The sequence below is a fragment of the Podarcis liolepis genome, assembly GCF_965112155.1.
Source record: "Podarcis liolepis genome assembly, chromosome: 10".
NCBI lineage: Eukaryota > Metazoa > Chordata > Lepidosauria > Squamata > Lacertidae > Podarcis > Podarcis liolepis.
This window is the reverse complement of record NC_139562.1, coordinates 28,490,252-28,504,521: the sequence shown is the minus strand read 5'-3', so window position 1 is coordinate 28,504,521 and position 14,270 is coordinate 28,490,252. Positions and strand designations below refer to the sequence as shown.

Here is a 14,270-nt window from a genome sequence, read left to right as displayed (position 1 = left end):
TGAGAGAGGGAGGGAGGTGCAGAGACAGAGAGAGAAAGCCAGGGACAAGCAGAGGAAATGGGGAACACAATAAGAGGAATGATACCGCCAGCCCTCCTCCTCCAGACACATTGAAGAATTCCTTAAGGAGCAATCAAAGCATCACAAGAGATGGAATGACCCAGCGAAGGACACAGGAAGACCAGAAGCAGAGCTGGGATGACTACTTGGGACATCATGGTTTGTTCACAGCTTCACATTTCAGCCACCATTGGCTGGGGAGGACCACACTTGCTCCAGGGATGCAAATAAAACCCACTCTATTTTCAGAAATGGCTTTTTATGATAAAATTCAAAGGCAACAACATCCCAGTACCTTCCGTTCTCCCCTCCCCTCCCCTCCACATTTCCTTCTCCAGACTTTCCGTTTGCTCCTCTGTGCTCTTTGCTTTCCTGCCAAGCTGTGAGAAGCAACCCAGATTTGGCTACAGCCATCTCCAACTCCCTAATCTAAACAAATGGAAACAATTTGTCCGCTCCAGAGCCTCATGTTAGGCATCCTCCAGCTTTTCCTCAAATAACTCGAGAGATACAGTAAACCTGCTGATGCTGCTGTTCTGCCTTCAGTGGGAAGCAAGCAAGAATTGATTCCCTTATATGCCTCAGCCAGGAACGGACCCACCAAACCCTCTCACTCAGTTTTTGGAAGGAGAAGCCAGGAAAGCCTCCGGTTGGGATTTCCAACTGGCCAGAATGCGATTCTCTTTGCTTGTTGCCAGAACGGGAGGGTGCAAAGCCAGGAAAATCAAGTCCAATTTAGCACTTAAGAGAGCATACATTAAATGTTACCATGCACTTGGGCCCTTTAAAGTATTGCACAGCAGCAGCGGCTGCCTCTACCCAGAAGGCTGTCGGTGGGAATGCTCTGCAGCTCTTAAATAGGTTGTGCAAAGAAGATGACTGGCACCATATTGTAGGGAGCATCCAGGGAGACTTGCATCCGTAGGTGTTGGTCTCTCTGTTATCAAAGAAGACAAGTTGGTGACAGCCAAAAGCAGAGCCTGTGCTATGAACAACACAGGAAAAGAGATCAGAAGCTGCCTTATATTGAATCAGAACATTGGTCCCTCTAGCTCAGCATGGACTGGCAGTGGCTCCCCAGAATTTCTTCCCAGCCTTACCTGGAGGTACCAGGGATTGAACATGGGACCTTCTCTATACATAGATGCGGCACCACGGAGCTACAGACCTCCCCCAATGAATGCCTTCTGCTTCTGCCGTTTGTGCAGTTTTCAGTGGGACTGCAGTGTTGATAGAAATTATTTTCATTTTTTCTTTAAAAAGAGAGTATTATCTTTTTGAAAATATCAGCTGAATGTATGCATACACATACACACATTTTTATTTAAGTTCATTATCTGTTGGCTATTTCAATACTACTGCTGTTACTAATAGATTGGCTTATTGTCATAGTAACTTAAATCATTTCCAAGACTTCTTTCCCAACATTGTTGTAATTTGTTGTTTGATTTCAGCACTGAATAAATTTCTGCCAACAATCCAGAAAGTCTTTTATTGTCACACATGCTTCCCACATTTTTTAATATAATACATTATCTTATACAACATCACTCTAGCCTATGCCATATATTTTATTTCCAGTCCTCTACTGGTGGAAATTCTTGTTTCCTTCCATTTTGAGCCATTAATACTTGAGCAATGACAAACATATTGCCTAGCCTTTCCCGATGCTTATTTTGAATTAGCCCAGCCAGTCTACCAAATATGATAGCAAAACTGTTAGAACTATTACCAGCTTGCACCCCAGATTACTTTAACTGTACACATCCAACATTAAAAGGTGCCCAATCTTGATCTCCAACAGGATATGTTATGAAAGAAACAAGTCACACAACCTTTGTTTCCTCCCTCACAACACCAGGACCTGGGTTAATACAATGAAGCTGAATGGTAGAAGATAATGGTCCAGTAGACCTTAGTAGTATGCACATGAAAGTTCATACCAAGAACAAACTTAGTTGGTCTCTAAGGTGCTGCTGGATATATATATATAAGATAAGAGCAGTCAAAACATAGTGTGTAGTTGAACTATGGAATTCACTGCTACAAGATGTGGTGTTGGCCACAAATCTAGATGGCTTTTAAAAGACATGAGGGAAATTCCTGGAGGAATCATAAAATTATAGAGTCGGAAGGTCCTCCAAGAGCCATCTAGTCCAATGCCCTGCAATGCAGGAATCTCTACTGAAGCATCCCTGACAGATGGCCACCCAACCTCTGCTTTAAAACCACAAAGGAAGGAGAGTCCAGCAACTCCCAAAAGGAGACCATTCCATTGCTAAACAGCTCGTATTGTCAGAAAGTTCTTCCTGAGGTTTAGTTGGAATCTTCTTTCTGGTAACTTGAATCCATTGGTTTGGGTCCTATCTTCTGAAGCAGAAGAAAACAAACTTGCCCCATCCTCCACATGACAACCCTTGAGATATTTGAAGATGACTATCATATCTCCTCTCAGTCTCCTCTTTCCCAGGCTAAACATACCCAGCTCCTTCAACGGTTCCTCATAAGGCTTGGTTTCCAGACCCCTTGATAATCTTGGTCACCCTCCTCTGCACAGGTTAGAAGCTGTCTTTTATTGAGTCAGGCCACTGGTCCACTTTGCTCAGGATGAAGAGGCATCTAGCCAAGTGAGGTGGGGAAAGGCCCACTCATTTGTCACTATGGTAACAGCTTAATCCAGAAGATGCTGATGGGTACTTAGCTGAGTGGCTAAGGCCATGATCTTAACAAAGGAGCTGGTTTGTCTGGTTCAGCAGGCTTCCTCTTATGGATCCTAACCTTACATACATTGGATCACAGGCCTAGATGGTACCCACAGGTATCATCCAGACCAAACCCTAGAACCATAAAATTGTAGTATTAGAAGGGACCCAAAAGGCCATTTAGTCCAACCCCCTGCAATGCCCATATGAGGATTGAACCCGTGACCCTGGTATTATCAACAACACACCAGCTAAGCTAACTGCCAAACCCACAACACTATTGTGGAATCTGGACAGGAATATGAGCTGCCACACTGGCCACCCAGTTCACCTTCCCCACTGTGATGAGCTGTTTCCAAAGCCACATCTATATCTAACAATTAGCAGAAAAAGTGTTGTGCAAATCTTTTGGAGTGAAGCATCTCCTTTTGGGCCGGTGATGCTAAGATTTCACAGCCACTGAATTCACCTCGGTTCTGGCACGAAGGTCACCATCCATTTCTGTTGTTCAACAGAGGACAGGCTGCAACCCCTTCACTCCCTTCCCTGGACAGGGGGTCCAGTCCGCCTGCGCTTATTTCCAAGTAGATATGCCTCCCTCCACCCTTTCTCTGGCTCTCACCGGGCCCAGCAAAGGGGCCGGGATGAGCAGGCACAGAGCCAGGAAGGAGGCAGGAACTGCTCTTTTTTTGCAGAGGAAAGAGTTAACGCGGCAGAAACCTAACACCCGCTGGAGCCGTAGAGCCCAAACGCGGAGGGGAGAAAGGGGACGGGACGGGAGCCTCGCAGGCGGGCTGTGGCGGCGGTTTGAGTTTCCTCTGCCAACAACAAGCTATTAAAGACATGGGACTCCGGGCTGGCTTGGCTAGCAGAGGGGATCCAGTGTGCAGAGGGGACTGACCGGCAAGGCAGAGGAGCGGAAACTTTCAGGGATTTTGAAAGAAGGCGGCGGCGACGCGCCACTCTTCCAGGGTGAGCCTGCTGGTGGTCACGGGCTAGGTGTCCCGAGGGAGGGATCCAGGCAAAGAAGAACTCCTTGGTCTTCCTCCCCTTTGCAGCCCCCCGCTCCCTCCTCCGTGTCACTTTTGCGCGCGCGCGTGTGTATGCTTAGCTTGCAAAACTCCAGCCCGGACGCCCCTAATCAAACGCACATGCCTCGGCAGCAGCAGCTTTTGCCTTCCCCTCGCGCTCCAGCCGTGCCAGCCCCTCCGCCTCTTCTGCAAGGCTTGCATATTCCTGCTTCCACAGCCGCTCTGCAAACTTCCAAAGGGGTGGAGGGTCAAAAGAACAACAACAACAACAACTTCTTCTTCTTCTTCTTCTTCTTCTTCTTCTTCTTCTTCTTCTTCTTCTTCTTCTTCTTCTTCTTCTTCTTCTTCTTCTTCTTCTTCTTCTTCTTCTTCTTCTTCTTCCAAATGCAAGGGGCGCTGCTTCACCAGAGGGCAGAAGTCAGCTGCCTTTTAGACAGCTTTCCGAAACGCACGCGAGGTAGGTCTTCACGGTTTGCTAGAGCGGAAACGGAGCTCTCTCCTTCCCCATCCCTAGCAGAAATAGTATTTAAAAAAAGAAGTGCAAATGCCCTGTCAAGCAACAAAACTTCCCTTTGAATGAGGGTGCTTGGTTTTTGTTCTGGGTGTTTGTTTGTTTGTTTGTTTGTTTGTTTGTTTGTTTTGCTCCAGCTTCCCTTCCCATTTTGCAGATCACAAAACTGAGGCAGGCTATTATCTGGAGTTCTCAATTGCACACATGTGCAGACTGAAATTAAAGCATCCTTTCAGATGTTCGGTTAGGGTGGGCACTGCAGACAAACTGTCCCACCTAAAAACTGATAGGGGGAAGGGTTCATTGGTACAGCATCTCAGGGAGAGAGCACCTTTGTTGCATGCAGAAGGTCCCAGGTTCAATCCTCTCAAGCATTTCCAGGTAGACCTGGGAATGTCCCCTGCCTGAAACCCTGCAGAGCAGCTGCCAGTCCGTGTAGACAGAACTGAGCTAGATTGACAGATGGAACTGACTTGGTATAAGTCAGCTTCCTATGCTACTATGTTCATAAGATTTAAACACACACATACACACCAGACTTTTAACATTTCTAATACTACTGAGATTTCATTTTTAGAACAGGAAACTTTCTGGCAAGGAAGAAAGATCAGTTAACAATCTAAACTCTGCCTTCCCGACCGGATGAGCTGTGTTCATCCAAAATGCTCCCTGAATGGGATGGATCTTTCAAGATCACTATAAATAACACTTATCTCAGTTAAGTCATCCTGGAGGGAAATATCCCCTTGTAATTACTGTGATGTCTGTAATCATGGCAGGGGGCTTAAGAATGGTGGTTAAAAGGGGTAACTTAAGGAAGTTATTAAATAAGGAAGGTGTACATTAGCACGTATTACTGTTTTCCCGCTTATGGTACCTTTCTAAAGGCAACATGATAAATTATAGGAACAAGACTAAATATAATGTGGAAGATCTGTTGAAAAGATCTCTTTATGTCTTCTTGTTTAGTTAAAAGCAACTGCTGGAGGAGGGGGAATCTGGATTGCAGGGTGGGGAAGAGGGATTACCCTTCACACCCACAATCCACACCATTTCCCCATCTTAAATAAAGATGCAAACAAACAGAAAAGCGAAAGGGAGATACAGGAACAACACAGGTCCCTGTGGTTAATAACAATGCCTGATGGCAGCTGTAAATCAGAGAGACTTCACAGGAGGGAAAGTTAATCTCCTCCTCCTCCACTGCTGCAACCCCAATCCAAATCCCACTCCCATGGGTGCTTTTAACTGAAGATAAAGGACTCTGCGAAATCCAATCACAGATCTTCCACATCACATCCTGTTTGGCCCATACGTAGTAGCCTCTTGCCCTTATCAAGGTTTCCGTTGGCCAGTGAAGGAATTACAGTACTGGTTTTCAAGTTGCTTCTTTGAAACTCCTGGAGATGTATCACCTCTGCCACATGTTCTGTACAACCAATGGAGCAATCCTGTGCAGGTCTACTCAAAAGAAAGGTCCATTGAGGAAGTATGCAGAAGATTATGGCCCACAGGAGCTATTCACCATGTCTGAGTGCAGAAGGAACAACCGTGTCACTTGCTGTAAAGTAATTTAACATCTGTGGAAACAGGAAATACCTAGAAAGAAGAGAGAGAGAATCGTCTTCACAGATGTGCTATATCAGTGCTTTCAGTTTTCAAAAACATGACTGACAGCCTCTAATCATAAGAGAATAACATATTTGGTATTTTAAGAGGGGTTGAGAGGTTGGGTTGTATAAACTCTTACAGTGATGGGGTGGTACTCAACTAAGTCTTTACTTAGAGTAGACTGAAATTAACAGACTTTTAAATTAGTCTACTCTGAGTAAAAACTTAGTTGAATACCATCCTTACACTGTAAGACATGGGTAGGCAAACTAAGGCCCGTGGGCCAGATCAGGCCCAATTGCCTTCTGGATCTGGCCTGCGGACAGTCTGGGAACCGCTGCGTGGATCGCCAGCATGCACGTTCTTTCCCTCTCCCTCCCTCTCCCTCACAGGGCAGTGGCAGCGGTGGCAGCGGTGGCACCAGTACCTCCTCCTTCCCTCCTCCTAGCTTCTCCCTGCCCTGCCTAGAGAAGGAAGGGAGCTGGGCTTTGTTGGTGCCAGCAGCAGCAGCACTTGAACAGCCGCCATTTTAAGCAGGCCCTCTCCGGAGCCCTTTCTTGCGCCGCTCATTGTCCCACCACCGCTGCCAGCCCCTGCCACTCACAAGACACAGGTAAGCAGCCACGGGGGCTCATGGTGCTCTTGCATCATTTCTTTTTTCAAAATATAGTCCAGCCTCCCACAAGGTCTGAGGGACAGTGGACCAGCCCACTGCTGTAAGAGTTTATCCAAACCATCTCCTCAAACCTCCCAAAATATCAAGAATTTTCCCTCATGACTAGAGGCAGTCAGCCATGTTTTTGAGACCTGAAAGGACTGATATAGCACCTCTCTGAAGAGGATTCTATCTCTCTTCTTTCTTGCTTTCTTTCTGCTTGTCCTACCTTCTCCTTACTTCTGAGGTGTTTTTAGTCACAGAGAATTGAGGCCCAGAAACACCCTGCCCTTTCACATCCTCTCGATTTCAGTTGCCTTTGTGTTTCCTTCTCTTCTCTGCCAGGTCACTATGGAAACCATCCAAATGCAAGTACCTTTGGTCTTCCTTGTACTCCCACTATTTGTATTTGGGGCTCCCGCTGATGCGTCTGGCCCCCAAGAAGTCACCATCACCTCAAGCAGTTGCAAACGTTGCTGTGATTCCCTGGATGCACCTGGCTCCTCTGAGGCCAGTCCTGGCAGAAACAGTCCCCACTCCTTGCCTTATATTATTCCAGAGGTGCGTCCATATATCAACATTACCATTCTGAAGGGTAAGTGCATATTCAGCTACTCCTCCTCTCCCTTCATTCTTTCCTCCCAGCTTCATCTCAGTGCCTAAAATCATATTTTAAGCTTCCCAATGGGCCAGGGGATGTACTTGAATTTTGCTTGTTACTTTGTAAACTTCCATGTGAAGTGTTGTTACTATATATAAGCTTGTGTGTATATAACATATATAGAAATGTAATTTGAGTGGTTAATGTGCAAAGCAACTGGCCATTGTGCACATTTACCAGGCCTCATGGAGAGCACATAATCCTTCCATGAAGAGGAAAATGTGCACATTTCCCGGTCAATCAATGAGGCTTGTTGGGGATTATGCATGCTGGCCAGAGAATGTACAAAATCCAATCAAGATATGCACATTTCCCAACGTCTATTGGCAATTAGGCATATTGACCATGAAAAGTGTGCAATTTCCTCTTCATGAAAGGATTATGGGTAGAATTCAATGTCACACTAAGGCCATGTTCCATCAGCCCAAGCTTTTCAGATTGCCAGATAAAACAATCTCCTCCACAGTGTTCAGGGTGTGCATCTCCTGACAATCCAAAGCAGAACTGGGATGGGTATGGAGGGAGGAAATGTTGGTGGGGGGAGCTAGTGGGATTCACTGCCCTGGCTTTCCTAAGTGCAGCAACTCAAATGAATCTGACCCTATGTGAACATTCTCCATGAGAGCCGATGAATGTGCACAATGGTCAGTCGTTACACATATTAAACACTCAATTCACATTCCCCTGAATATGTACAATGTGATTGTGTATAAGTGTGTGTGTGTGTGTGTGTGTGTGTGTGTGCGTCTAACCCCAGTACAAGCTTGTTTGTAACTAAAGTTGCCCATAAGTAACATTTCTCAATGCTGGGTAAGTTGTTCATCTGTCTGTAGCGGAACCATAAAAGTCCAAGGAATGGCTCCATTTGGTTAGAAAAAGCCTGAAATCAGTTCAGGCCCAAGACCAAAAGTTATCCTCTTCAGGCCAAATGCAAAGCAGACAGAGGTTGCCAGCCTGCAACTAACTGAGGAAAGTCTGCCTAGTGGTAGCATATGTTTTACTTGGCTGCAGCCTCCTTTCTCTGAGGGCTTCCAAAGACTCTCCTTCTCCAGCTGTCCTTGCATGTGGGACATAGCTGCTGCTTTTGCCCCGCCTTCCGTCACAGATCTTTCCCCACAGCCCACCTCCTTCGCTGGCAGCTGTGTCGTCCTTTTATCACAATGACTGCCAAGGATGCTGCAAAATGCATGGAAACACATTGTAAGGGATGGTTCCAAGCCCACCCACCAAACCATGGGTGCCCTAAGCCTTTGCTTTCTCTTTCTCTTTCTCTTTCTCTCTCTCCCTCCCTCCCACAGGAGATAAAGGAGATCAAGGAGAACCTGGGATTCCTGGGAAATGGGGCAAAGAGGGGCCGCCAGGTGAACGGGGAGCCCCGGGCCCAAAGGGCAGCAAGGGGCAGATGGGTGCCCCCGGAGATCCTTGCAAGCACCAGTACGCAGCCTTCTCGGTCGGCCGCAAGAAGGCGCTCCACAGCAGCGAAGGCTACCAGGCCTTGATCTTCGACACGGTCTTTGTGAACCTCTACAGCCACTTTGACATGTTCAAGGGCAAGTTCTACTGCTACGTGGCTGGCCTGTACTTCTTCAGCCTGAACGTCCACACCTGGAACTTCAAGGAGACCTACATGCACGTCATGCGGAACGACCAGGAGGAGGTCATCCTCTATGCCCAGCCCAGCGACCGCAGCATCATGCAGAGCCAAAGCCTGATGCTGGAGCTGCGGGAGAACGATGAGGTCTGGGTGCGCCTCTACAAGCGAGAGCGCGACAACGCCATCTACAGTGACAACGTGGACATCTACATCACCTTCAGCGGCTACCTGATCAAGCCCAGCCTTGAGTAGCTGCTTGCCTCTCAAGCACCTCCGCTGCCCTCCTAAGCATTACTGTAACACTGCCTGTAAGCTGCTGCAAATCATACACAGAAGGACTGGAAGCATCCGAAGAATGCGGGGCCATTCAAGAAGACCATTTCACTAGAGAATTAAGATGGAAGAAGGTGAAAGTTTTGCTGACCAATTCATTAGCCTGCTTGTTTTCAGACAAGATCGTGAGGTTAGAGCTGGGCTTTCTAGGTTATCTAAAAACTTCACACCTGCTACCCCAGACATTTCCCTCATGGGAATATTGGTGCATGGACTTGGAAAGTGGTGCTTCCTTACTGGAATGCCCTAAGTGCTCTTGTTGTACATGAAGGACACAGCTGAATTGAGCAGTCTCAAGTGAGTGACATCTTCATATAAATTCCAAGCTAAACACACCCCGGCAGCCACTATTTTTGCACAATGAGTTCCCCTGGTGCAATGGGACCTTCCTCCCTCTTCTCCAAAATCTGGTTGGGAGGGTCAGGAGAACCCCCAATGTAGCTCATGCAGAGAGGGCAGGCAATTCTGCCTGGCAAGCAGAAATGTTTTCTCTGATGGAGCAATTGCCATAGCTTGACTCTGAATCCCCCCCCCCATTGTGTGCATGCCATGCTCGTCTCTGAACAGGTTTTGTAGCCCTGTAGGCTGAAATTTAGATCTCTTCAGTAGGCTGCGCACACAAAGGTCAGAATCCAGCCCACAAATTGTGCATGAGATCAATGGGGCTTACACGACTGTGAACTGGATCGTAGCCTGTGATTTTAGAGCTTGTCAGCTGAACAGTCATGGTTTAAAATAGGAGTGCAAAAGATACAGGGAAGTGTAAAGAAAGGAATAGTGCAACTACCTTTGTGTAAACTTCTGTTTGCCATTGCCATGCAGGGACATTCGCACACATGGGTAACATGGGTCTAGACTGGTTTAACTTTGATGATGCCTTAAGTGTTGAAGTAATAGGTCAGCTCAGGCTGGGGCAAACATCAAAGGAAAGAAGGCTTCTAGAGGGAACATTTTTTCTGGTTCTCGTAAGTGAGACCTGCACCTATGTACAGGCAATGATCATTTTGCATGGGGGTTGTTTTCATGACCCCCCCCCCCACATTGACAGAGCCTACTCCACCCCATTATATCCCCACCCCCTTTTCCAGCCATTTCCAGGTTGCAGTGATGCTCATGTGCACAGTCATGTGTGCTTTAAAGCACCATTGCCTGTACTACACTGTAGAGTGCTTTTGTTCAAGATTCCAACTAGTCAGCCATACCCACTTTGAAGATACTCCATTCCATGCCCTTATTTCCTGCTTTTCCATTCCCCACCCCCTTCCATCAGTTAGTCAGTATTCTGTGCCCACTGAGCATGCCCAGTCCTTAGGATTTTTTGCTTTAAAAATGCGTACCTGTGCAAACCTTGGGTCCCACCCCCCGGCTCTCTGTAGCTATCACTTTTTTGAGTATTGAGGCTGCTCTTTGCTATACACCATGATCCAAACAAAGATAATGAATTCACTATTAATAATATATAGCACATTAATCCTGCGTTGCTTTAAAAAAAATGAAAGTCATATGGCAGGCAGTGGCACAGCACTGACTAGCTCCTATTCCTGCAGGCAATTCATCAGGAAGCAGTCCGGGATAGAGCAGAGAATGAGTAGCTGTCCATCATAGGAAAGAGATCATAGCTCAGTAGTAGAAAGCCCCAGGTTCAGTTCCCCATGTCTACCTAAAAGTATCTTAAGTAGCAGAGCTGGAGACACCTTGTCTGGATACTTGGGAAGCTGCTGTCCTGGACTAGCCAGTCTTGGACTAGATAGACTAACAGTCTGACTCGAGAGAAGGCAGCTTTAATGTTCTTCATCAGAAGGAGTAGCAGATGATTTCTCTATTCACCTTGTACTACCATGTGGGCACGGTAGGTGGTTAGCCCCCCCCCCCGGTTCCTTGTCTTATGCATATCCAGCAAGCTGCAGCCAGTTTAGAAGGTAGCAAAAGCAACAACCCTTTTCCACCCGCTGGCAAGCTATTTTCACTCATCCAGAACCCTGCTCCTCCTGTTATATAGGGATGATGTTGCTGATCAGCCTTACAGGGATTTTGCCAGGATTGCAGATAGGGCTGGGCAATATCTGGTTTTCAGCATCATGATATATCACCAGCTAAACATGATGTCTGAAATAAAGTTGGAGCTATGTAGAGGCATTGGCTGGCTTCACAGTTTTTCCTACATTGTAAATTTCACATAGCACACACAAACACATCATGATTCGTGATACATCATGATTCACAGCCAGGTCAAAAATTATGAAACCGATATCAAAATATCGGTTTCAATCCAGATTTGGACAATATATTGATATATTGCCCAGCCCTAATTGCAGAGGTACTTTGAGTAAAGCACTCTGAAGTTTCTAGAGGGCTATGTAGTTGGCATATGGCTGTGCACAATGTTTAGCTGCGACTTTTTATGCACAAGCTGTGAGTCTGCACATGCCCCACCAAGCGTACTCGCTGCCGCTCCCACTGCCATGTGGCCAAGTGTGCAGAGACAGCACATAGGAAAGCAGAGCTCTCCTTCCAAGTTGACGGGTCTCTCAGGGGGCAAAGGGCTATGTGGGGGCAGACATTTTTGCTTTGACCCCCATGGAGAGCCCTGCAGAGCAAGGTTATGAGAAAGAGTCAGGAAAGGGGGCTTTCTTCAGATGGGGAAGTCCGGGGCTGATTGGACAAGGAACCAAATTCCTCCTCTCTGCAAGGCATAAACGGAGAAACCAGCTGTTGTAGATTTGCAACGCGTGGCGTCCCTGTGTCTCTCTAGGGAACAGCAGGAATTTCTAGCACTGAATCGCTTCCAGACCGGAGCTCTGAATTCCTCGAGCCTCTGCCTCCATTCCAATGTCAGCAGAGCTCTCAAATGTTCCTACTGAGAAGTTCTGCATTTAAAGTCAATAAGGCAAAGTGTGTGGTGTGTCGGTGTTTCCTGCTTGCTTTTTGGTGCAAAAAAAAGGCTTCTGACTTTTAAAGAAGCTCCTTTGGTGCTAAACCAGGATCCTGGAGAATAATTGGTGCTTAATGAGAGATATATTGCAGACATAGTGGACTGTGGAATTTATGGTGCTTTATAGAGAACCCAAATCACCCAACCAGATTTCTTGTGTGTGTGTATATTTTCCTAAATATTAAAACTTCTTTATTGCACTTTGAGATGGTTTTTCTCCTTTCGTTCCCACCCTGTTTCTCTGTGAAGCAGCTAGGACACTGTGTTGTGCAAGAGCCATCTTCCATCCTTTCTACTTCTGCTCTGCAGGATCTGTCAAGATTTTAGCTGCTTAAGAATTGAACGTTTTGTTTCTTTGCAAAAGAGAGGCATTTCTAAAAAGAGGGGAGACCCAGTATAGAGGTATGGCTGGAGGACTGGAACTGGGGGAAAGCTGTAGCTCAGAAGTAGAGTATCTGCTTCCTACACAGGATGTCCCAGGTTCAAGCCTCAACATCTCCAGGTGGGGCAGGGAATGGCCCTTACCTGAAACCCTTGTGAGCTGACATGGAGCAATGCTCTGCCTCTGCTTCCTGTGTTCTTATGAACATGGGAAACCTCAGGCTCTGTTGCTCAACAGGAACATGAGCTCAACAGTTGACTTTGGGCAAGATACTGCCTTTCAGTCTTACGTGCCTTACAGATGTTGTGTGGCTAGAAAGCTGCTCCTTGGAGGAAGTGCAGGATAACAGTACATAACATGAAAGCTAACTTAGGAGTAGCCCCATTGAGCTCACTGGAATTATCTTCTGGGTAACCATGCATCGGCAGCTGTATGTTTCAGAATGTCTGGGACTGTTTACTTTGGAGAAAGGACAGATAAGAGATGACATGATAGAAGTTTTATCAAATTATTTATGGCATGGAGAATGTGGAACAAAACAAGTTTTTCTCCCTCCTAGCCCTAGAACTTTTGAACAACCAATGAAATGGAAGGTTGGAAGATTCAGACAGTACTTCTTAATGCAGCACAATCTTAAATTATGGAACTTGCTCCTGCAGGAGACGTGATGAACCACCAACCAAGGTGGCTTTCAAAGACAAATCCATGATGGCTATGCTTTGCCTGCATACTTGAAGGCAGCAATGCTTCTGAATGCCAATCGCTGTGAACTGCAGGAGGAGAGAGTGGTCTTGTGTTCGAATCCTGCTTGCGGGTTTCCCACAGACGTCTGCTTGGCCATTTTGAGAGCAGGATGCTGGACTCGATGGACCATGGGCCTGATCCAGCAGGGCTCTTCTTGAATCCCAGAAACTAATCAGATGTTTGGCATAGCTTCCAACTCCACATGGTCTCAGCTTAGAAAGGATAACATCTCACGTCACACAGCCACAACAAATGCCACACTGCAAAATACTCTATAACTGCCACCTTCACCACAGCACATTTTGATTCTTATCAGTAATAAGGCAGAAGGCAAAACATTTAGCTTCTAGACTTCAGTATCTCTTGTGCTAGTCACCTGATAAATATCTGGTTTTAGTGGTTAACTGCATCCTTCCAGGATCCAGAGCACACCTAACAATCACATCACAACAGCAACAATAACAACAACTGGCTGATAGGTGAGGCCAGGCTGGTTTTCCCCTTGCCCGGACGTTGTGCCTCAGAGGCAGAGGGTGCAGCTTCCCAGTGGCCCTTGCTGCCCTGCCTGGTGAAAGAGGGGAGAGGATGCCTCCCTTTGGTTCTACAGCCCTGGGGCAACTGGCTGTTCTTCCTTGCGGAAAGAGGGAAAGCAAGCTCACTTGAGAGAGATATAATGCATGCATGCCTTGTGTGGTTGAACTCTAGAATTTGGGTTTCCATAACACAGAATTTGAGTCTTTGTTTTAGTGTGAATGGTTTGCCTCTGACCTCAAGACTATTGCCCTGGTCCCTGCTGTGTGACATCAGGTCAGGAGTCACTAATACTGCTCCATCTCTCACTCTCCTTCTCTGAATGTAATTTGGAATTAATGACCTTCACAAAACTCAACCTGCAGGGGTCACTAGAGAAGTACTGGGAAAGAGGAGTGCAAAGCCACTTGATTGACACTTTGGTCTTATAACTAGCACTTATGAAGCTGGAAATAAGAGTCTCATGGAAGAACAGGAACCTTTTTCTAATTGGCTAGGAACAGCAGTATTTCCTTCTGGAATT

General features: G+C 46.6%; 1 protein-coding gene across 2 annotated transcripts; it reads left to right on the top strand.

The window, feature by feature from the left end:
* Nucleotides 1-3,347: 3,347 nt before the first annotated feature.
* On the top strand, nt 3,348-12,296 carry C1QTNF6 (C1q and TNF related 6). Of its 2 annotated transcripts, none has more exons than XM_083462533.1 (3): nt 3,348-3,734; nt 6,916-7,165; nt 8,530-12,296. In XM_083462533.1, the coding sequence occupies exons 2-3, from the start codon at nt 6,922-6,924 to the stop codon at nt 9,075-9,077; spliced, it is 792 nt and encodes a 263-aa protein (XP_083318659.1). In that variant the 5' UTR covers nt 3,348-3,734; nt 6,916-6,921; the 3' UTR covers nt 9,078-12,296. The 2 variants fall into 2 exon arrangements, with proteins under 2 accessions (XP_083318659.1, XP_083318660.1); XM_083462534.1 differs by lacking the exon at nt 3,348-3,734 and adding an exon at nt 3,776-4,250.
* Nucleotides 12,297-14,270: the final 1,974 nt, after the last annotated feature.